This window comes from Aplidium turbinatum, chromosome 15, assembly GCF_918807975.1.
Source record: "Aplidium turbinatum chromosome 15, kaAplTurb1.1, whole genome shotgun sequence".
NCBI classification, from domain to species: Eukaryota; Metazoa; Chordata; class Ascidiacea; order Aplousobranchia; family Polyclinidae; genus Aplidium; species Aplidium turbinatum.
The window spans coordinates 23,050,899-23,072,188 of NC_137486.1; the positions used below are offsets into that span (position 1 = coordinate 23,050,899).

Genomic DNA, 21,290 nt, shown 5'->3' on the forward strand with positions numbered 1-21,290 from the left:
CTTCTCATGACTCGCTCACCTCATGAAGAAATCATGTCGCAGTTAATCCTCACCTACTTTATGGTCTCCTTCAATATGGCGCGCAAAGATTTCAAAAGCAAACGGGTTTTTACCGTAAAAAGTCGAAGTCTGAAGTCGGGTGAAAAATATACGACTCCTTGGTTTACAAAGGACCGACTCCACAGCCTTGCTTGTAACTTGATTTCCACAATATTTTTGTGGAATCTCAAGCAAGAGAACAACCCCAGTTCACTTCAGGTTGAACATAATGGCGGATGTTTTAAATCAAGCAGCTTATTTCGCGTACTCATTATTTTTGTGCACCAACTTTAATCCGCTGATTACTGATCCACCGATGAACTTCAAGCATTAATTCTCGGTTGACGTAATCGGCCGCTTATGAAAGCTGCTGGTACATCCAACTCTCTGGGTGGAATTGCCACAACTCTTCCCTGAAAGTTTTTTTTTTGAAATGCAAATGCTGCGAGGTGCGAGCGATGTTCAGCAAACGTTCCTGAAACTGCAGTTTTCATCGTCAGTGCTGGAATCGATGATGATCGAAATCCTCGCATCTTAAACTTACCAGAAATTAACATCCAATGGTCCTCATAAGGTCACGTGACTGTAGGGATGCGAACGTGGAAAGTGTTAGGCATTGTACTTACGGGTGAAAGCCAATAACAAAATATAAGGCACCGGTGACAGCGTTGGCACGGAAACATGACGTAAGCGATGGCGTGGCACAAGGCAACTGGCCGAATAACGACCCTACAAGTGTCCGGCTTGAGCACGTCATTATGACATCATTCCCATTTGCAGACGTCCATCTTCGAGCCGTAATACTGCGGCCACCGAGTACGAGAAATGAAAAGAACGGTACATAGAATAACCCGAAGTCCCGGATGTGGAACAAGCCCACTGCAGCAAAAGTTCAAATGAAAAGTAAAAAATAGCTCGAGCGTGTCCTCAGAATATATTCAAAGCTCCACGATCACCACCTAGCGGTTTGTACGAGATCTACATCATCCACTGAGTGTCGCCATATGACGACGTAGCTCACTGGGTAGGCTGGAATGTTTGCGACGCACACTGGCAGTGTTGGATAATTGCGACGTCACACAAGAGCCTGCTACAACAAAATAAAGAAATGTTTCGACGACGGAGTCGAATATTGTCTCTTACATCATCTTGCGTCACGTAAATGTGAAATAACGTTCTTTCAACCAAAACAGTTTGGAGGAATTCTCCCACGCAATAAACGTCATTGTCACGTCACAGACGATCGTCCATTGGAGGGCGTCGCCACCTTCTCGTGCTCAGAGGAAGTAGAGGCGGTCCGATAGGATTGGGGCAACTTGGGTGTGGACGCTCTGGCCCACCAGGAAGGCCAACTTGTGGGCGTAGAGGCACGGCGCCGGTACACGGATGGTTCCCTATCAATAAACAAACAAGTTGATGGGTTGGTTACCACGGCGGTCTGTGGACGGCCTTGCCAACGTGTGAACCTGTAATAATCACTGGAGGCCGATGGAATTTTATTTTGAACTTTAAGCCAAACGTAATTTATGTTCCTAACTTCCTATGAAATAATAGTTTTGATCCAAATTTCCAAACTATGACCGCTTGATCACGAAGCACTGCAGAAAAAAGAGACAAATAGTTGTCAGCTCCAAGTGTTGCCAGACAACCCAAGTGCCAAAATGGAGTCCAAATAACAGCACAAAAGTAACTCAAAGTCATACAAAACTGTATTATTATCAACTAATACTCCAAAATTTTGCTTATGACAGACCGGCCTCCAGTCAAACTTGAAACTTTTCCGTTGGCATGGCCTGTGGATATAGGTCGCCATGGTTTAACTTTCACCACGCAAACAATAAGAGCATCCGATATGATTCCTGCATTGGTCAATATCCACGTTTCTCCCTACAATCGCCCACCGAGAGGGATCGATATAAACACATTGTGGCTTCACAATTGTTCATCACGATATTTCGTTGAAGACCACAAATGATAAAGCCTTAACGAATGATGGTCAAACCGGGGCCACAATTACGTCACAGCTACGTGGGCTATGTCGTATCGTCTCCATCAAATTCTGAAAAGCATGCGCGAAGATTCGCTGACAACTTCCACTTAATTGTGACGTTATCATCAAACGAGTTATGACGTCAACTTGCTGCAAGCACGCCAGGCTGGCACTCACCGCCCAGTTGTAGTAGAGATGGCAGAGTTTGTACGAGAGTCGCTGGATGTGGTCTGGTTTCAGTCCGGACGAGTCGAATATGACATTGTAATGGGTGGGGCTCACTGTCCCCTCCCGCACGGACTGACTGACGATGAAGAAGTCGTACCTGGAACGAGAATCGTATTGTGATGCTCACGAATGGTGAAGCTCCGCCCATCTATCGGCGACGATGATTCGCTGAGGCCAAGCAGTGCGACGTGATGAGCTTGACCAATCACAAGCCAAGCTACAACAAATTGCACTAACAAGCCACGCGCACAAACCGCTGGAGGCACCTGAGCATACTTCATTCAAATCGCTGGGACAACAAATGACTTTGTGACGTGACAAACCAGCTCAGCAATGCCTGGGTAACAAAGTCTCCAAATTGAAACGAGTTTGAACACTGAAACTCACCAGTCTGGTCGTGTGACTTCGTCATCGATGACGGTGCCGGGAGGTGGGTTTCCCAGGGGTCCACGGCCAGGTGGGTGAAAGAAGCGGGCATTGATACGTTTCTTTACCACGATGAAGGTTAGGTTCGGCCTGGGAGGAGAACAAGTGGTCAGTGACAGGTTCAGGAGGTGACAACCCAGTTCTATTATTGTGCAATAATGCCACACGAGAGCACCCACAGTCACTTACTTGTAATTTTCGTTGATGGTGGCGAAGCACTTCTGATATTGCGGCACCTCGTGGCCGAGAAGATGGTCCAGCTGACCGTCGCCAACCCCGTCCCGGTAAACGATGATACGGTTAGGTAGATCATTGTTGAACTGTTTGTACCTCATTAGAGCACCTGCAAAAAGGGGATTGGTTAAACGTACAACGCGGTATGATCGCTGCAACAAAAGTTGACAACCTAACAGTTTGTGATTTATCAGAGCTACACCATGTCTGTGACCCAACAAAGTAAACCCCACCCACCTCTCAGGCAGACGACGAGTCCATCTGATAGCTCCTGGCCGGGTTCCTGGAAGGTCACGTTAGAGTACCACCTGCAACACAGAACATCGCGTTCAGCCAATCTCAAGCGATAGTGACGTCATGGCTTTCATGTCGTGCGACCAACGTCATAGAGAACTGACCTGGCGAAGTTGCCGCTGACGCTAGCCACGAAGCCAGCAACGGAGCGTCCTTTCTGTGAGGAGTCGTGGTAGGTGTCGACGCCGATCACCATGCATCGCTTCAGCTGGAATGGCAACGCGGGTTAGACATCCATCTTAGAATAATTCTTCTAGATTATTGAGGCCAGTTCAGTACACCATGGCCCGAAGAAGAACCGTAGGCATTTCTATCTGGAGCATGAAGTTCATAACCATGACAAAATATCAAGGGCTATAGTCGAAGGGGCGCCACTCTGAAATCGACAGCGCGCCTTTAAGTGTCTTTGCACAGACAAAGGCCTCTTGCTCTTAGGCAGTGACCAACTGGCGACCATTCGAACGTCGGACAAGCGCTTCACCACCCCGCTATACAGCTTAGAAGTATGACGTATAAATTGCACAACGCCCCCATTCAACCATGAGGTGGAGCAAGTGGACTTAGGGCTACTAACCGGAATCTCGACCGTCCACGCCTCTCCACCGAGCTTGCAGTTCATTTGTATGGCAACCTTGGTACAGACGCTCATGGCACGTCCGCCTCCCTTGGCCAGGGTCTTGGCCAGCACCACCTGAAACAAATAGAACACGTCACATCCTCAAGTCATCGACGTCACATCCTCAGTCATTGGCAGGATCAAGAGACTCACAACCCAGGGAAGAAACCGAACAACTTCACAACTGATACCAACCCACCAAGTGTAAGGTTCTGGTCCCAACATGAAAACAGTTACTTATCGAAAAAAAATGGAAACACTTAACTAAGCAACTACCTCAACATAGACTCAACCAACTCCGAAACGAAATGGCACAAGATGCCTCTGACACTCACCTGGCTGGGCACCGGCATGTCTACGCAACAGAGCTTCTTTATGGCGTCATAACGATCCTTCCGGTTGCTTGGTAACATGCACGTCACCTGCGCAGAAATCACAGACGTGATTACACAACACACGTCACCAACGTCAGGGTGGCCAATGACACTCGGAAGGTTTCGGAAGGATCGGATGCTAGTTCATTGTCATCCATAATGCACCGGAAAGCTTCAGGTTGGGAATTGTGGAATCATGTAACAACGATACATTCTCCACCCACTCGCACCCAGTCATCCGCTACGAGTGAGGTAAGGCGTGGGAACTGTTGCACAAGCCTCACGGTTATGGTTCAATATTCGTATGAGGTGCAATCGTTTAGCTCGTGACTTTCAAACCAGTTGTTAAAATTACGGAACTCGCACAGAGTCTTCTATGACACCACTTAGTCATGACTGCGTCTGCCGGGAATCGAACACGTAGCCCTGTGAACTCACCATCTGCATTCCTTTTTGCGACTGCAGGGAACTCTTGATGGCTCCCTGGTACTGGCTGGCATGGTCCACATCCAGGCGGCACTTGAAGGGGTTCATGATGTTGAAACCCAATCCTCTCGCAGCCTAACATAGTTTCAACGTTAATTCACGTCTTTATTATGTAATTTCAAACAGAGCAACACCAAAATGGTGGATTGACCGAACATCTTCATAAACAAAAGTGAGAGACTCTGACAAAAAACCAGCCACAAGAGGATACCTGAATAAGCATCTTGACGAAGTTGCTCGCAATCTCCTCATCTCTCTTCGTGTGGATGAAGATCCAGCTCTGCAGGTCGACGTTACGGACCATCTTGATGTTCCGTAGCTCGTTATCCCAGGATGCCTTGGGTCCTCCGTAAACCGATTTCTGTCACAGATTGATGGATTGAAACAAAGTCGTCTTATGAGAACTTGTGCTTTAAAGAACTTTGCGCGATCAATTTCGTCACGTGAGTCTCAGCCCAGAGCTCGCAATTCGCACAAAACAACTTTTCTAGAAATGAAGAAAAATCCCCACTTCCCCACAAAACTATCACGCCCCATTTTCTGTTGCTCAGTGGTAAATCTTATGACGCCGACCTAGGATTCGAACCCACACCACTCTGGTTGGTGGGTTCGACCCATGTCGATGTCTCATTGTCATACTCACCCCAAACCCGAAGTTAATCTTCTCTTGGGGCAGCACGCGGCCGCAGTTCAACGAAATCAGCTTCGGTTCCATTGTCAGCCCCCACTTCTGGAATTCGCTCGAAATCTCTGGTTTCCTGAAACGCATCATCGTCAAATCGGGTCCAGCAATGAAATAGATTCAGCAGAACTGAGTGTGTTGTTTGGCAAAACGAATAAATGAGTTGTCTTAATGATCCACCCAGCAATTACAAACGCATCAATTGAAGCTGCATATCAATACATAGCCCAGTTTGTCATACACTGCAGCGTCGAACGAAATGGGAAGCTCTTGTTAGTTCGTTCTCAGGGGTTGTCAGGGGTTGTCAGGCAACTCACATCATCATCTTCTTGATGAAGTTGGTTAAACTCTCCGCTCTCTGCTGAGGTCCTTGCTTGGTGTGTTCGCCAAGTCTCTTCATCACGTGGTAGTCCGAACGAAGCTACAAAACAACAAGTTAATGGCGGCAGACATCGCGATGCTCGTGCAGCGATAGTGAGGCTCACAGGGTGCAACACTTGTACAACTGCCAACTGCAGTGTTGCCCGTGGCCTTCAAACCAGTGCATGAAGGTTCAGCAACAAAACCATGACGAAATACAATAATATTCTCTGCGACAACCGATCAACGCGATGCTTAACAAAAAGAGATTGTAGAACAATCTCTCGCGGCCGCATTATTGCAACTAACTTCATCGGTGAGTCCAGTCACTGAGCACAACTCCGGGATGAGATGGATGATCTCTATTCCTCCTTTCCGTATGTCCTTCTTCTTGGGACGAGACAGAAGCAGAGGCTGTCTAGGATCCGAGATGGAGACATTATATTGCTGCAACAATATATTGATTTTACGTCGTAACCACAATTTGTTGGGCATAGTCATCACAACCAGGCTGAACTCTTCCCTCCTTGTCAAACCTTAACAACGTACACACCAATCCATTGTATGGGCTCATTGCATTGCTACCTTTCCCCAGCTACAAAACCCACGTACACACCAATCCATTGTATGGACTCATTGCATTGCTACCTTTCCCCAGCTACAAAACCCACGTACACACCAATCCATTGTATGGGCTCATTGCATTGCTACCTTTCCCCAGCTACAAAACCCACGTACACACCAATCCATTGTATGGACTCACTGCATTGCTACCTTTCCCCAGCTACAAAACCCACGTACACACCAATCCATTGTATGGACTCATTGCATTGCTACCTTTCCCCAGCTACAAAACCCACGTACACACCAATCCATTGTATGGGCTCATTGCATTGCTACCTTTCCCCAGCTACAAAACCCACGTACACACCAATCCATTGTATGGACTCACTGCATTGCTACCTTTCCCCAGCTACAAAACCCACGTACACACCGATCCATTGTATGGACTCACTGCATTGCTACCTTTCCCCAGCTACAAAACCCACGTACACACCAATCCATTGTATGGACTCACTGCATTGCTACCTTTCCCCAGCTACAAAACCCACGTACACACCAATCCATTGTATGGGCTCATTGCATTGCTACCTTTCCCCAGCTACAAAACCCACGTACACACCGATCCATTGTATGGACTCACTGCATTGCTACCTTTCCCCAGCTACAAAACCCACGTACACACCGATCCATTGTATGGACTCACTGCATTGCTACCTTTCCCCAGCTACAAAACCCACGTACACACCAATCCATTGTATGGGCTCATTGCATTGCTACCTTTCCCCAGCTACAAAACCCACGTACACACCAATCCATTGTATGGACTCACTGCATTGCTACCTTTCCCCAGCTACAAAACCCACTCAACAACCGACCTAATAAACAATAAAAAGCCTAAATGTGGACACTAAACTCATGTTCAGCAAATGATTCGAAACCTGAACTTGTGCTATCTACAGTGCTGTAAATGTAATTACTGCAACATTTATAGCACTGCAGATGAAAACAGTCTGGTTTTCGATGTGTTTGTTTGCTGAACATGAGTTTGGTATATTAGGGCTCTTTTTTATTTTTTGATTAGATTGCTCAGACTTGCCAACCATTTTGCTTCTACGAACCTACCTCCTTGTAGTAGTCAATGTACGAGATGGGCTGCCCCCTCCTCTCGAAGGTCATGCTAACATTGATGTCCCACTCGATGCCGTCGATGCGATACGTGTTGTTGTTGTACCTGTGAAAGCATCGTCGTTGCTTATTGTGACGTCACATGCACCATGTCATCGTCGCGCTATATTGAGTCGTGCATCGACAAGCCGCCGTCCGCGTGACGTCATAATGGTTAATCTAGACGTCGCTTCAACGCATGAACGAGGCGGTACAAGGTCATCCAGTCGATGGATAAGTGTTTGAAAGCCTTTCAAGCGATTGCGCAATGTTTCAATCAATCAGATTATCTGAAAGCAATTAACCGATCGAAGCTTTGCGGTGGACGATTATCCGCTTGGAATCACAAAGCCTCCCTAGGATTCCATTAGGATAATCATCGCGTGGCATATGGGACTGAGATTCCGCTTAATGTCTAGATGCATCATGACTGACCTGGTGAGGACGATCTGGCCGATGAGGAACTTGGAAACTTTCTCCCGGAAGTTTCCTCCTCCTCTCTGTTGATTCATGTCCTTGATCACATCCAGGACGCTCTCCTTGCGCATCAGCTGGAAAGATAAAAGTGAAGTTTCATTGAAGTTAATGGCGAAGTTTCTTCATGTGGTTCCGGTACCAACTCGGGAAACTAATCTTGCTGCAGCTACGAAGAACAATCAGGACCAAGACAACTTAACTCTGATAACTTTAATGTCAGGCTTAGTGAAGCTGTGGAGGTTTGAATTCAAGCGATGTAGACCTATATCTGTGCTTTGTGGTTGCGCGATCGTCGACGGTTAAGAGGCAATAACTGGTTGTGACAACATTGCTGGTCATTATGAAGTCATAGTGGTACCTTGTGCGATATCTCGGCGCAGAGCATGACCCTCTGTTCGTACTGCAAGATGCTGGTCAGGAAGCCAGGCCAGAGCTCGAACTTGACGCGCTGGCAATCCACCACGGTAGCAAGCTTGGGATTGTAGTAGTTCCGCCCAACTTGCTTCATCTCCAGCATCTCCAAGGCTCTGTTCGACAACACATGGGGTCAGCGACCAGGCATTGTCACAAAACAAAGTACAACAAACGCCACTTTTGGTTTCATTGACGAGATCCTCTTGCTGAGACATTGCCATGAACAATCTCATCAGCACAGCGATGTTCAAAGATCTTCACCACATTAGATACTGACCTTCTGAAGACAAGGTTGTAAACTTGCAGCGAGATGGGTGAGTTGGGTGGGAGCTCGTTGGTGTGCTGGATGGTGATCCGGATCTTCTCTCCATCAGTTCTCCTGGTGGAGAACACCTCCGTCTGCGTCATCAAACAAACAAACGTAAAACAAGCGCACTTCGATGAGGTCAGACCAGCTGTAGATGACATCACACTCACAAACGGTCCGAGTTTTTGACAATAGACACGACTGCACTTTGCAACTAAAGTCGTTTCACCACCACACGGATATGCTCACCGATTTATCAGGGAGCTTCGTAGTCGTAAATAACATGGTCCCATCGAACATGAAGTTCCCCAACAACTCCTTGTGGTCTCGAAGCATGCCACGACGCGCACCCCGGTGGTCGACTTCCGGATTGAAATCGATTCTGAATTCAAAATAAGTTGAAAGACATTTTCTTGTGTTGCTAGCAGAACGCTGGAAGAAGGTTATCCAGCAAATGAAGCAGCAAATGTTTTGTCACGAGTGGTTCTCACCTGTACTGGTTCAGAACCCAGTCTCTGGCACAAGCTAGCGGAAAGAAGTTTCCGATGAGTGGGATGCGCTCCCCGGAGAAACCTGTCGACATATTACCTGGATGAAACGATTCGAACCTCGGCGGATACCCATGACGTCAAACAAGTTGGTCACATCCCGAGCAATTCTATGCGAGTTGGGTTTGAACAGAAAATTATGACCAATGATCACACGTTCAACATGTTTGTTAATAACATTCCAACACTGGTAGATATCGTCTCAGCCGATAGCGCAGATATGCCAATTGACCTGCTGCTACATGGCATCTCTTGGTAGTCCTGATGCACTTGATACGACACAGTATACACAGTTACAAAAAATTGAAATTGTTTGTAATAATTGAAAGCAACAATCCGGAGCACTCGACTCACCTTTCTTATCTTCGATGTGGGCCGGTCGAGTCCTGGGTTCGAACATCGACGGGTCGAAGGCCCTCCTGCTCCCCAACAACACCGACTGCAGCTGCATGCTCCCCATCTCCCGCGACAGTCCAGATGCTGCATTATTGTCATGTTATTGTGACGTCACGAATTAAGTTTATTTGTAGAACTGCAGAAAAAAGGAAACGGTGGAATCCCTTAAATGTCGATTCGCCGTCGCTTCTCATTGAGACGTCACGCAAGTGTCCCACCGACACTTCGGGACCACACATTGATGAACCGGTTCACCGGGCGACAGGACGCACACAACCATCTCATCAACTTGAGGTTCTTATTATGATTACAATTGCTGACCGCCAACTGTAGCGTTTGACCACTGCAGACTGCCCGGGGCGGACTTGGCAGCTAACACTACATCCTCTCCTGTCTATCAATGCATAACTTGCGCCTGCAAACACAAATGCCTCATTGAAGCGATCGCCCTTCAACTAACTCTTTATATAACGCGTTGCGCCACGTCATCAGTGACGTCATGCAGAAGAAATCGTTAAAGTAATTAATCTGGTTGCGAGCGGCGATAAGAGGATTCTATGGCCACATGATGCGCGGATGTAAGCACTCCAGGCTGAATGTTTGATGAAAGAATTGATTAACCGGCAAATTTAAGCGCGAGGAACTTGGTTGAACTCGTGGGATTTCCTTTCGAGAACCTTCCACTACCCAAGAAATGTCGCGGCCGTCGTCAGGGAATGGGAAAGCTTCATAGATTGCAACATGTTTGAAGAAAATACCTTGAGAATATTAAACATTGTGTTACATGGATTCGACAGCTTATGACGTAAGACTGCTGCAAATGCCTGAAGCAAGAGCGGCTCACGAGGTGAAGAGAAGAAATTTTTTGATTTCAAGAATAGAAATTTGAAACAAACGTGGAACCACTGAGATTGTCTTGGCATATTTGTTTATAATGAGAAGACAGCCAACAAAATCAGTCATTTTTACCTTGATTCAACGTCTGAATTAATTCAGATGTTAAATTAATGAAAAAACGATGGATTTTGCGTTTGGGAAGAAAACGGATGGAATAATGGCGCTGGCGATCATCACATATACAGGGCGGGAAACCTATTCTGGTTTTAACAAACTAATGTCACACAATGCCAAACTAATCATGAGGGACGACAGCGAAAAGCTGATTGCAAGGGAAAATATGAGGACAGCAAGAAACGAGAACACCAACGGAAGCCGCTGCAGGCTGCACTGGTCGTGCCATGCTGATTGGTTGGCTCACACGAGGAAGTAGCAACCAACCAGAAGATTTTTAAAGCATTGTGGCTGGACACAAATCTGTAGAGCTAGTTGTTGTAACAGTGTGCAGTCATCCATGAAATGACGTTCTCCCTGCCAGCCACACAATTCAGCGGCACTTCACTTCCCATAAGACCATCAATAACATTCACTCCACATTCGTCTGGATCCAACACGTCGAACAGACGTAAGCGAACAATGAATCAACAAAACGACAGAAACAGGAAACGGCAATACTCGGTCTCCTGCGAGTTGGGTTGTTCGTAGAGAAACATCGATAACGAATCGACTTTTATTTTAAAGAGCAAATAAATATTTTTTAACGTTGGTTCAATGTAAGAAAAGCTTCTGTGATTAGGTTGAAACACGAGGCAGGTGAAGCGCCTCATACAACAAAATCCGTTTTTTTTTTGCATGTAAAAATGACGAATTTTGCTGACTGGAGCTGTAGGAGATGTACTGATGTAGTTGTAGGAAGTAGATGTAGCCGATGTACACAATGTCCGCCATCTGAAATGTCCTCGAGACGTCATTGCTGCTATGCATGCAAACAACACGTCAAACACCACCGCCCTACCGGTGGAGATAAACTTGGAACAGCGATTTTCTTCAGAATACAATCATAATCGGCCATGCCTGAATCAGGCATCGGCTTACGTGATTCTGCGCAACGACCGATTGTCTATTGTGCATATAAGGCAAGGGTTTACAACCTGGGGGTAGCGAGGCGTGTCTCGGTGGGTCGCGAGACGCCTGAAAATCCAGTGGATTGTTTTTAATTCTTTTTTTGCCAGAAAAGATTAAAAACTGTGTTTTTTTCAAAATAACCATTCCTGGACCTGAGGTTAAGCTTTCAGACGTTGCAAAATAATAGAAAAGCTAACCAGTAAACGCAGGATTTGGGCTTCTTCATTTTCCACTACCAAGAAACTTACTGCCTAAGAAAAGGCCCTATAACCGACAGCATGCATTCTATATAAAAGACCCCTCCCTTTTGGCAACACCCTGACCAACTATCGTTCCATTGCACTTTCGGACAATTTTCAAAACACACTCGGCTGTTCTAAGTAAACCATGTGGACATTGTGCTTTGTGCGGTAATTTCCGCAACTACGATAAAAATATGATTCCTTGGACCCGGGTAATACAATCTAGGGATAATGTAATTAAACTACGGCAAGACCTTAATTGTAGCGACTACGGGATATATGTTGCCTCCTGCAAACTTTGCTCGCAACAATACGTTGGCCAAACCTCCAATCGGTTTTCTACCAGGTGGTCCGGCCATGGGTATGCAACTCTGCATGGAACACTTTTGACACCAGTCCGGGTGGTGATAAGGCGGCATTACTCAAACACTACGCCTCCCGCCATTCTTTGTACATGTACAGTTGTACAACAAATGGGCTTCACTGATCAAATCTTTAATTAGCATCAAAAGAATGATTTTGCCTCTTGTTAAGTAGAGGTTTCGGTTCGCTGGTCCTGCTTTTCCAGTTTCATGTCATTGTGAATTTACCGCTGCGCTATCTTAATGATTTGCATTTAATTAACACTTAGGTCATGGACCCATTGTTTTTAGCCATGTTCTGCCATTTAGTCTTATTTTGACGAAGCTCAGTAAAGCTGATTTCAATTTACCCATAAAAGATTGCAATAAATTTAAACTATGAAAATGCAAAAATGTAGATTATTCTCATTATCTTTTCTCCTATTATGTCGCCAAGCTTGATGGGAAATGGAAACAATGGTGAAAATATAAAAAGGCCGTTTTAGGTGCAGAAAAGTGTTTCAGGTTTAGGAAAAGTGTTTAGGTGCCTGCCAAATAGGTGCGAGCATTGTGGCGTCAAGATATTTAGGTGCGGCTCACTGACGGCCGGCCAATTAGGTGCTATTCGATGTGTCAATTAGTCATAACCATTTATCAGATATCCTTAATTATGCGACAGGTCTTCCCGCTGTGTTACAAAAAGAATTTCAGTTTGAAACATATCAGCGTGCAGTGCAAGACTTGCAAGTACAGCCAAGAACCAACTTATGGGCGTTTTTTTAACTTGTTTTAATTTCGATTCGAAAAGCATTTGAACTGCTTTTGGAATTGTATGTTACGTACGTTATAGCGAAGCATGAAAAGTAGCTATGTACCAATGATCGCAACTCAGACAAGCTTGTCGTCATCGGCGTATGAGCATTGAGCAGGCCTTTAGTCCGAAGCTTGTCGTGAATCAACGTTACACAGATGAGCTAAAATTGCAAAAGCACGATCCGACTCGCCATGTTTGCTACAAGGCATTTGGCGAAGCCTACTGTTTGGTAACAAGGGAGCTTGTGCATTCGGGTAAACAGCACAAAACCGGCAGTTTCCTGACAACAACAAAAAACGAGCGAGTCAGATATATCCCGCCCCACTTTGTCTCAGACCCGACAGAGGATTACCCCGTTTCCGTACAATCGACGCCTATGGATAAAACCAAAATTATTATTGATGGCGATAGAAAGGTGGATGACGGTGGCACCACAGTCCTACAACCACCGAGCCAACTTTGATATGAATGCGGTGATGAACAATCCACGCGCTGTACAAAGTGAGTCAACAGGGTTGATCGGTTTAAACCCGTTAAAACCTGGTTTAAACCGGGCAGTTTTGACCACCTATTACTGGTCAAAACCCCTTTAGTGTATGAATTAAGTTCCTTTTTAATTGAATTAAAAATATTACCCTCCATGTTTAGTAATGATGTTCAACTATATTTTGTTTTGATCAACAATAACCTAAATGCTGGATTTGGACTAAAAAATATTCAATTTCTCTGTTTATTTTTGATATTTCAATCAGTTAGTTACGGTATTTTAATTATTGAGAAAATTCAAATTCTAAAAATAAGTTTCTGATGAACCAAAAAATGCTTGGTAGAGCGATGAACAATTTGCACAGCCAACTGAAGTACAAGGATTTATTCAAACAAATTTTTTTTTTATGAAAACATTTGCCATCAAATTTTGCCTGACAGGTCGGTATTGGCGGCCATTAATGAAAGTTCAGGCGGCTGCAGCCGCCAGCTATTTCGAGGCCTGCATATCAAAATGGTCACACTCGCAACTGCTTTTATATTTCCTAAACAGCCCATAGCCCAGGTAGCCGACCATTCACTACATAAAAATATTTTTCTGGGTTTTGACCAGTTTTGACCGGTTTAAACCTAGTTTTCACCGGTTAAAACCAGGTTTAAACCGCTTAAAACCAGGTTAAACCCAGGTTTAAACCAGTTTTGACCACTTAGAGATCAACCCTGTGAGTCAAAAAACTGAATTTGAAGATAAACTGAAAACGCAAACTTTGACGAAAGAGGGAAAAATGCATTAATCTAACATGGAAGCAACAAAAACACAATAATAGGTTGGACGGTTGTTGAGGGTAATGTTCCGAGATCTGATTGGTTGCATAACTATTGTACAAATCGTGGGAAACTGAAGTATAATGTTGAGAAAGCGGGTGATGCAAAAGATGTTTGGTAATGACATCATCATGTTTTAAGCTTCTATAGTGTAGATGTAGATTTTGGAACCTCAAAGATATTTTGCACCCTCCACCTTTGGGCTGCCGGAAATTAACGGCCTTTTTAAGTGTATGTCTAATGTCTATTTCATTTGTGGATTTGAACCTTTATTTGGTTAGTGTCTGCAACTTAATTAAGCAGCAGGGCTATGCGATAGGTGGTGCTAACAGATCTACTAATGACCTGACCTTCATAAAAGAGAATAATTAATTAAAACAGTTGAAACTAATTATAGTGTTGTTACACAATGGGGCTGCTCTGGTACCCCCCCACATCATGGCAATTAGGGATGTGCCGATTACAGAATTTTTGCCGATGCCGATTCCGATTCTTTGGTTAAATGATTAAAGCTGCTTTTAGTTGGCGCTCTACAAGTGGTTGCGATTTTGTTACAAGTTACTGCCTTTGAAATGTCTAAAAGCGTTCACTTTGTCGCCTGCTCTAGAGCGTGATTTTTTATGGTAGTTCTTCGCTTCTTGCGCGCTACAAAGTGGTGATAGACATACGTTTTATTTGTTGCGGAAATCAGTGAAAAGAGAAAAATCGCCATTGCTCACAGAGTGCAAAATAAACGTAGTTTAATGCAGTGTCCAAATAATATCTTGTGCGGTTTGCAGTATTTTTCTCGCAGAATTCAAGAAGGTGCCAGAAACAAGAAGAGAAAAAGACTAGAGTGTAAAAGAAAATGAACCCAGCGGTATTGAATAAACAAAAACCTTTAAAAAAGTAACACACCAGCCTTGCATTCAAAGTGCATTAATAGGCGAAAAAAGAAAAACATTTTGTGAAGAAATTAGTATTGTTTTCGAACGCAGAGTTGCAGCCAATCTTGTTGCTTAGCAAACACGTGAAGATTACCGGGTAGCTGGTTTGATTACGTTTGCGCAATCACACGATTGTTTGTTGAACGCATTAAGCGTAATAGGCCTATACTTGGAAGTTACTTCTCTCTGCTTAGTAAATTAACATTAAGCAACTTTCAGTGACTACGAATTTTACAACGATTAAACAATAATTTCAAAGAACATTTCCGCTTTTTAATATTCAAAATTAAAGGCACGTAAATTAAAATGCAATAACATCAACTTTTCTCCAGTTGCTGGAGTAAGTCTGTTCCGTTGAGGCGTAAAAATATTGCCACCTGTGCTAAAAATTCGTTCGCTTTCGATCGACGATGGTGGTGACGAAAGCAATTTATTTGCAATTTTGCTCAGCTCAGGAAACATAGTATTGTTTGCTTTCCACCAAATCATTTCTCTTCTTGCTGCGCTAAAAATGTCTGCATTAAGGTATATTCTACAGATCAAAGAAAGCTCCCTAATTTTGCCGAATGCCGACTAGAGCTGGGACAGCATTTGGCAGTAACATAGTCCGTTTCATGCGTTGAACAAACAATCGAGTGATTATTGCGCAAACGAGGTAATCTTTTTTCACGTGTTTACTAAGTGACAAGATTAATTCACTGCAATTCAGCGTCTGAAAAGATATAACTTGCTACTTCACACGTTGTTTACCATTGACGCCCTTTGTTTTTTTTCAAAAGCGTTTTGAATCTTTCAGACAGTTGTTCTCATTTTCTTTGCAGTTTATACTCCCTCGCGTTTTCTCTTAAACTTGGTTTTAGCGCCTCGCATACTGCAAGCTAATAACTATTACGTAATAATCCATTTCTCCTTTAACTTCTAACCGTTGTGTAATCAATCATTCAACTTTTATATTTTATCTGGTCTGCTTCTCTCTTTGAACGTTTTTCGTCATTTCAAAGAAAGAAAGTATTTTGAACTCGTGCCTACTAAACAAGAGTTTAAAAATGGCGGACAATCGTCATAATTTAGAGTTTTAGACTACCGCTCTCCGAATGCTAGTTGACGCTAATGCGGTTGTTCAAAGAAGCCGTTCTTTGATCGGTACTTCCACGCGCTCGCGCTACTTTTGATTAGAAAACTTTGATAAAGAATCGGCAATTTTTTCCGATGCCGATTCCCATTCTCCAAAAATTGCCGATACCTGCCGATTCCGATTAATCGGCACATCCTTAGGTTGTAGAAGCTTCACAAAAACATATAAAATATTTTTGCACATCTTCATTACTTGAGGAATTGTGTAGCATGGAAAAGGGTCACTGCATAAAAACAAAAACTAAACAGCAAACTGCCTTACCAACTTGTGGTCCCCGTTGCACCCCACGGGACGGCACTGGAATATCCCCACTGGGACCAGGCTGATGGCGCTGTTGAGGTGGGTATTGCTGCTGGGGTGGCCGTTGCTGTGGTGGCTGCTGCTGTGGGGGTCCTTGCTGCATTGCCGGCCTGGCTGGGGGCCTTGCACCATCCCCTGTTGAATTGATAGACAGTGAAAATAATAGTTGGTCTACAGAAAATTTACAGCCTATGTGATATTTTTAAGTAACTAAGTATGACAAATTGACTACCGATATGAAATCAAAACTGTTTAACTAGTGCCAGTGATATACAATCACTACAGTAAAAATACATAGCACTGATTGTATTAGAAAGATATGACTTTCTGCAAGTGAGTTAGTAACAGTGATTTCAAAATTTTCATTGATCCAGTGATCAGCTTGTTGCACATCAGTGTCGATGGAACTCCAAAAACACAGGAACTGGGACAACTATACAAATAAGTCTTTGCTGGGGCTGGCTGCATTATGTCAGCAAGAAATTGAAAAGTAAGTAAGATCATCACAGATCGTGCAACACACCACCATCTGGAGGGACTCCTCGTGATCGTCCTCTTGCTCTTCCTCGAGCACGTGGCTCTCTGGGTTCACGATTTTCCATGGTGGTCTAGAGTAGAAGTGGCTAAAAACACCTGGAAAGCATTTTTAATGAACACAACTCAAATACTCATCTTAAAATTTATGACACGTTAGCAATATAGCATGAACATTTCAATCACAAGATTACCATACGATTTTACACAACAAAAAGTAAAGAATCAGTGCTTCTGAATAATTTAATCTTCAGACGTACTCTTTACTAAAACCATGCAATCAAACAATAAAATTACCTTGTTGGAAAAACCTCCAAAAATGTCACTTTTAAACAATTAACAACAAGTTTCTGTATACTTAAGTTCTGCAACACAAAGAATGAATCAAAGGCTGCAGCAAACATGGCCAGAATTATTCAAACAACTTCAAACCATGTCCAGTGATCATATATTTGAATCAGAGCGAGGTAGAAGCTTAGTCAGCTGCATAGCCGAGTGGTGAGAGCCATGGTTCGACATTCAAAAGGCTGCCGGTTCGACACTGCTAAAGAGCATGTGACTGTTTTTTGGCAAGACATTCAAAGGCATGCCGTCGATTGCGGAGTGGTGCCCCTTCGACTATAGCCCTTGATTTCTCTCGTGATTATCAGAAGCAAGCTGCTCTAGAGAGAAATACCTGCAGCCCTTCTTAGAGCTATATGGCCTGCTGAACTGGAAGGTACCAATTAAAGTTAAAGGTTTTAAGAAAAACAACTTACTAGTAACCTTGCAACTGTGTTTTTAAACAAGCATTCTTTCGGAATGGCCCGTTTCGGCTAGTCCGATTGGGCTAGTCCGATTCGGCTATTACCTTTTTCGGCTACAGCCCAATTCGGCTAGTCCGATTTGGCTAATCCGATTGGGCTAGTTCCCTATTTGGCTGCAGTCTATATCGGTTAGTTCGTATTCAGCAATTTTTTGAAAATCAAACGATAATCCTTTTGTAATCCAACAAAATCCTTCTGTAAATCCAATGACGTCTTCTGTTTATTTAGAGAATTTTGTATTTACAAGAAAAACAAATTGAAATGAAATTTAGCAAAAAATGGTTGAACTATTAAATTGAACTGTTTGCTCAATTTATTTTTGAACTGTTAATGTTTGCTCAGATAAAATTGACATGCATCCTGCGTCGCCTTCTGCATGTAAACTTTGATTTAGAATATATTAGAATCCTCAACTATTACAAAATTCTAAACCCAAGGACGCCTTTTGTTTATTTAGAGATTTTGTATTTTATTCCACAATTTATCGTTTCTTTTGCCTTTGAGTGCCTTCCCAGACGGCAAAATCCGTCATTTTTACAACGATTCAACGTCTGCAGACGTTAAATCAATGTAAAAATGGCGGATCTTACTGTCTGGGTGAGCCATGTGATAAATTGAAGCCTTTGGTTGCGTCATAATGAATTGCGTAATTACCACTCTTAATTACGCGCGCCGGTATTTAAAAGAGAATAGCGGAGAAAAAAGTGGAAAGTTGTTTACCACAGAAATGCATGTCACCGCACAATAACGAAATTCTGGAAAACCTTTTCGAATGCGTTGATTATTGATTTTAATTGGGAAAGCCAGAAAGTATACATTTTTTTATTCAGGTTAAAGTGAAACCACTCTACGTTGGACTAAAGCGCAAAGTAACTATCAAGTTGCCTTGCAAAGCGGAAGATCAAAGTTCGCAATACCGGTCGTAAAGTTGATTTTTCCCAAAAGTTAGGTCGTTGAAATCAATGCTTAATTACTCGTAACTTTCACGTGATATAGGCCCAATTTTTGTTTGTAGTCAGAGTGTAAAGATGGAGGTTTGATATTATCGAATTGAATCGCCGGTTAGTACTCTAAATTGATGGACCGCGTATTATCATAAAAAACTGTCGTCCGCTCATTTGCCAGTTTAACTATACAGTACTATTATGATAATATATGACTTTGTTTTAGAGCATCAAATTTATGCTATCTCCGTAATTAATAACTCGTATGTAAGTTTTTACATGTATTTTGAACAATAACACACTCGAACAACTAACAAAACACTTCTATTTATCTCATTAACCTCTATTGTTAATAATGAAAAATGTTGTTTTGATGTAAAAAACATATTTTGAACAAACCCATACAACAAAATTCGTCATTTTTAATTTTTAAAAATGACGGATTTTGAAGTCTGGGAAGGCACTCAAAGGTAAACACTGGATAAAATGCAAGAATGCATAAGAAACGATATTGTAGAATAAAATACAAAATTCTCTAAATACACAGAAGAATCGGACATACTCTGTTATCATTTTTAATGTAAAAATTCCTTTTGTGGTCCCTTTGTTTTGAACAATTCCAAACTGTGCTGTTGAAATTTCCGATTTTAGTTTTGGTCTCAATCTCATCATCATGATTCGGAGTAAGATGTTTGTTAAATGATTCACAAGGCTAATTGTTCTGTGGAGTGAGCATTCTGTTGCTCCGGTTTTCTTTGGTAAAGTTATGAATATGGAACGTACCATATCACTAGAGATGTTTCCGGTGTCATAAATATGATTTAAGATCTCAGTGGTTAGGTGTAAACCCCACTCATCTAAAGCTTCAATTATTTCAACTATAAAAGAAAAGATATTGTGGAATAAAATACAACATTCTCTAAATAAATAGAAGGCATCGTTGTCGATTTTATGTGAGCAAACAGTTCAATTTAATAGTTCAAACATTTTTCGCTAAATTTCATTTCAATTTGTTTTTCTTTGTCGGAATGCAAAAGAAACCATATTGTGGAATAAAATACAAAATTCTCTAAATAAAGAGAAGGCGTCATTGGATTTACAGAAGGATTTTGTTGGATTACAGAAGGATTATCGTTTGATTTTCAAAAAACTGCTGAATAGAGAACTAACTAATAAAGACTGTAGCCAAATAGGGAACTAGCCCAATCGGACTAGCCCAATCGGACTAGCCGAATCGGGCTGTAGCCGAAAAGGGAAATAGCCGAATCGGACTAGCCCAATCGGACTAGCCGAATAGTAGCAGACCCATATTCTTTAAATACCATATATTATATACTCGAGTATAGGTCGATCTCGTATATAAATTAAACCCATACTTTTGAGCTGAAAATCTGTGATATTTCCTTCTCCTGTGAATAAGTCGAATAGCTTATTCCCGACACCACCATTCGACGGTTCATCTAAGACCTAAGTATTGGCATCGACATACGGGGGTCTGTTACTATTTGGCTAGTCCCCTATTTGTTTTTTTGAAAATCCAACGACGCCTTCTGTAAATCCAACGATTGAATATTATTCAATATTCAGACATTGAATCAATGTAAATACAAACTGTTAGGCTAATTGGGTTGTTTGAACAAATCGAATGGCTTTTATAAATGTTTCTCAGGTACAATTAAATTAGCCTAACAGTTCGTATTTACATTGATTCAATGTCTGAATATTGAATAACATTCAATCGTTGGATTTACAGAAGGTGTCGTTGGATTATTAAAAAATCACCGAATAGGGAACTCGCCAAATGGGCCATTCCGGACATATGGTTAGGAAATTTTAAAGTAGAGCGTAGAGTAACTTACGCTGCTGGAATAGTCACGTAACTATTCATGGGCATATTAAGTAAACCAGTTAAATTAGACGCGCTATTTTCAACAAGGTCTTCCCCCTGTGAGACCAATTATGATGCAACAGAACGCATTGTTTTGTTCGCAATGTGTAAAAATTAAATAGAAAACCGATAAAACAAAAGGTGTTTTATGGTCTTGGTCATAGATATTGCTTGCATTAACGATGTCTCTTACCGCTATTATCACCTAGCCAACCTGACATCATTGTTTTATGCGGCCGCTAAGGTTTGACATCGACTTTAACGATCATGGAATGTTATGTAATAAGAACGATTATATCCTACCTGCAAAAATAAAAAATCGATCTCTTAAAACAGCTCTTTCTGCTGTTTTGTCTCGTAAGCTTTGCGTATTTGCTCAACAAGTGCATAAAGTTTAAAATAGACAAGAAATCCTTAAATTTGAAATTAAGTTTGAATCACTGCAAATAAAGGTTTTCAAAACTTTTACTTGGGTCGACGTCATTTCA

At 42.7% G+C, this 21,290-nt stretch overlaps 1 protein-coding gene across 1 annotated transcript; it reads right to left on the reverse strand.

Moving 5' to 3' along the window:
* Positions 1 to 641: 641 nt before the first annotated feature.
* LOC145784491 (piwi-like protein 1) lies at positions 642 to 17,531 on the reverse strand. Its single transcript, XM_082596320.1, has 23 exons — positions 17,462 to 17,531; positions 17,154 to 17,263; positions 16,592 to 16,765; positions 9,558 to 9,683; positions 9,147 to 9,228; positions 8,905 to 9,037; positions 8,626 to 8,747; positions 8,293 to 8,461; positions 7,893 to 8,008; positions 7,416 to 7,524; positions 6,039 to 6,176; positions 5,687 to 5,790; positions 5,331 to 5,445; positions 4,899 to 5,048; positions 4,640 to 4,762; positions 4,163 to 4,249; positions 3,786 to 3,902; positions 3,316 to 3,419; positions 3,155 to 3,225; positions 2,873 to 3,026; positions 2,645 to 2,773; positions 2,207 to 2,354; positions 642 to 1,433 (listed from the first exon to the last, which is right to left on the reverse strand). Exons 2-23 carry the CDS (start codon positions 17,230 to 17,232, stop codon positions 1,317 to 1,319), a joined length of 2,667 nt encoding a protein of 888 aa, XP_082452446.1. The 5' UTR covers positions 17,233 to 17,263; positions 17,462 to 17,531; the 3' UTR covers positions 642 to 1,316.
* Positions 17,532 to 21,290: the final 3,759 nt, after the last annotated feature.

Excerpts from the sequence above, each read along its gene's own strand:
- LOC145784491 (XM_082596320.1), bottom strand. The coding sequence starts at position 17,232 with ATGGAAAATCGTGAACCCAGAGAGCCACGTGCTCGAGGAAGAGCAAGA. Across the intron at positions 8,748-8,904 it reads CGAAGCTCCCTGATAAATCG|ACGGAGGTGTTCTCCACCAG; the intron begins GTGAGCATATCC and ends TTGATGACGCAG. Across the intron at positions 4,250-4,639 it reads CGCAAAAAGGAATGCAGATG|GTGACGTGCATGTTACCAAG; the intron begins GTGAGTTCACAG and ends ATTTCTGCGCAG.